Source organism: Trachymyrmex septentrionalis, unplaced genomic scaffold, assembly GCF_001594115.1.
Source record: "Trachymyrmex septentrionalis isolate Tsep2-gDNA-1 unplaced genomic scaffold, Tsep1.0 scaffold131, whole genome shotgun sequence".
Classification (NCBI taxonomy): Eukaryota; Metazoa; Arthropoda; class Insecta; order Hymenoptera; family Formicidae; genus Trachymyrmex; species Trachymyrmex septentrionalis.
The window spans coordinates 1,860,225-1,863,108 of NW_017304450.1; the positions used below are offsets into that span (position 1 = coordinate 1,860,225).

The 2,884-nt window shown below is 35.5% G+C and overlaps 1 protein-coding gene across 9 annotated transcripts in view; it reads right to left on the reverse strand.

Moving 5' to 3' along the window:
• Window positions 1-2,884, reverse strand: part of LOC108757071 (transcription factor AP-2-epsilon) — a 252,631-nt gene that overhangs the window by 1,975 nt on the left and 247,772 nt on the right. For all 9 annotated transcript variants that reach the window (XM_018501385.1, XM_018501387.1, XM_018501386.1 and 6 more), the window contains one exon: window positions 322-463. In XM_018501385.1, the coding sequence (XP_018356887.1) occupies window positions 322-463 (142 nt within the window). The remainder of the gene's footprint in view (window positions 1-321; window positions 464-2,884) is intronic.

A 2,884-nucleotide genomic window follows, 5' to 3' on the forward strand; every position in this document is an offset into this window, starting at 1 on the left:
TCCCCCTTTCCTCGGAAAGTTAAGGTGGGTGTTTTTGAGGTTTAATGATAAATTTTACGATCCCGTTGTAACTTTGTAAATTTCAATTCTACATCTCGAAATCATTCAGAAATTATTCAGGTGATCCGGGACTCTTGGCGGGCAATGTATATATGAACCGTGAATTAAATTCACAATTTTTTTTATCAGTAAACTGCGTAAATACTAAATTAAACATCTTAAACATTTGAACGTTTTAAAAAGCGCATTATAGTGTACATATATTAGTGTAAAGATGCCGGATGTTATCTAAAGTCTTATTCGAAGAACTCTAGTGCTTACTTGGTGGCATGAAGAAGTTCTTTTCTTCTGTAGGAGTCTTGTGGTTCGCAATGCTGCCGACTGAGGTATTCGGCGACTTGCTTCGCGGGGAATTCAGTTTCGCAAACGTAGCCGAAGTCCCTGGCAAGGTGAATGGCTTCTCCTGAAAAAGAATAAAATATGCACGTATATCATATGTGTATGATGCTATTATGTAAACTCATTACGCGTTAGTATAATAATCGATGAAATAATCGCGGAATTTTATTTGATTGCGAAACGCTGTCCATCGAATTCCAAATTGTTCAACTCGAATTTATATCTTGCAAAATTCACAAATTCATAGAATCCCATTTGATAAAACATCCTCAGATTTACACCTCTTATAACTTATCGGTAATCTATAAAATATATTTCGATGAACTATTTATTTTTTAACACTTTTGTGTACACAAATTTTGTAGAAATTTGTTAGTCTTGATAGAAACATAATATGAATCTCTTCCCAACTTGACTATGATTGATTTCCTAAAGCACTATAATGAGTTATTGAATCTTTTCAAAATTGGAACTTCGAATTTGCAGTATAATCTTTCAAAAAAATATTCGCTATTAAAAGATCGACTCCAAATACAGCGATGATTCCTTGGTCGATGAGCTCTCTCTACAATCAGATTATTTTTTGTGAAGGATAAAATATAAATGCCAAATACGGGATCTATTAAGAAATTTATTAAGAAATTATAAGCAGATTCGTTGGAACAAATCTTTGGATGCTACAGTCGGAGCGAAATTATTCTAACTAATTACAGTTAATGAAACGCGCATTCTCTTCAACGCGCCATCCTTCCCTTTTTCGAGCCTCCCACTTTCCACCCTTCTGCAGCACATTCCTCGCAACTTCTCTCTTATTGTTAGTGTGATGGAAAGTAATTAGGTAGCTATACCTATATGTGTATGTGCGCAAGGATCTTTCATGCAAGCTGGAAGTAGACCCGCTGAGCGCTATTATCGATAAACCAAGCAAAGCCACCCGCAGCTATACGCCGCGTGTATCACCCACGAGATCGGAAACGTGGATCTACAAACGGACAAAGCCACTTGCGAGCTAACGAATTGTCCAATTTCGCAATCCTACTCACTCTTTCTTTTTTTCCTCTCCATAACACAGAAAACAGATATATTTCTTATACGCGGTGATTATTGAATTTATTTGAAGAAACAGGCGAAATCCTGTTGCAATAGCCATAGCAATTAAATCTTTTTGCCATCTCTTAAGATTCTAAGATAAAATAGAAATTATGTTTTTTAAGTAAGAAATAAGAATTAGTATTTTTTTTTTTTTACCAAATTTACAATTTACATTGCGCCGGTCGAAATTTCCTGAAAACACAATCTTAAAGTCGATCAAAATTAATAAATTATGCCGCACTTTTAGTTCACATAGGGAACGTGCGAGATTCCAAGTTGTCGCTTAATTTGGGAAAGAAACGAGGATTCCGCACGCGAGAATCCTTACACACGCACGAATTCTTCGCGCGAGACACGACGAATATGTAAACGACCGTATTAGCAACGGCTCTGCATATTTGCGGAAATTCTCACATATTAATAGACGTTTAATGATGTTCTTCTAAGTACCGGTCCAATTTTGGAACGCGGGAAATAACGAGATCTTAGCGAGACCGTCGTACATGATTGACAGCCTTCTAATTTCGACGTAATGGCCGCGCACAAGATTGTTGCTCGTGCAAAGATCTTGCACGCGCATAGCCCTGGGCAACCACCTAGATCGCCGCAGAAATCATATTCGGAATACATATTCTGTTTTTTTTTTGTTTTGTTTTGTTTTAATGATTATACTTACTACTAGGTTGCACGGCATGGTTGAAAATACTGTGGGCCTCATAAAATTTAATTATCGGTATATGTGAAAGTACACGATGCTTATTGCCTTCGACCGTGCAGATTGTTACTATCAGTCGTTTTGCGGGCAGAGCAGGTTATGGAAACCCATTTGTGAACGATGTAAAATTAATTAGGTAAATTTAATTTATCTAGAGATCTTTATGATCACGTATGTATTTACTGGGTCAAAATGAAGTGTACGTAATACACACTGAACAGTGTGTATACATACATATCGTATAACAGTAAATTCTTGAGAGTAACAAAACTTCTCTAGAGAATGATAGTTCTTTGACAGACATAATGCCTACCTCGTTATAGCTTTACGACTGTAAATAAGTCTCAAATTGTAAATAAGTTATTTACGACTGTAAATAAATCTCTTGCCGCACATGTCTGCTGGAATAAAAATGTATGTCCTATAATTCTTATTTTATCATCATAAAAATGATGACATAAATAAATTACACGCTAAAGCCGCAGTGTCCATTTTCTAAACGCGTGCACTACATCTCCTTATATTTATAATTATCATTTACGTTTTTTCACAATGTGTTTGAACGTTTACCCATTTAACTCACGAAAGAGATAACTATGCCGTATAAATTGTTTTCAGCAATAGTTTGAGATTTCGAATGTTGGACTGCTGTTTTATATATATATATATATATATATA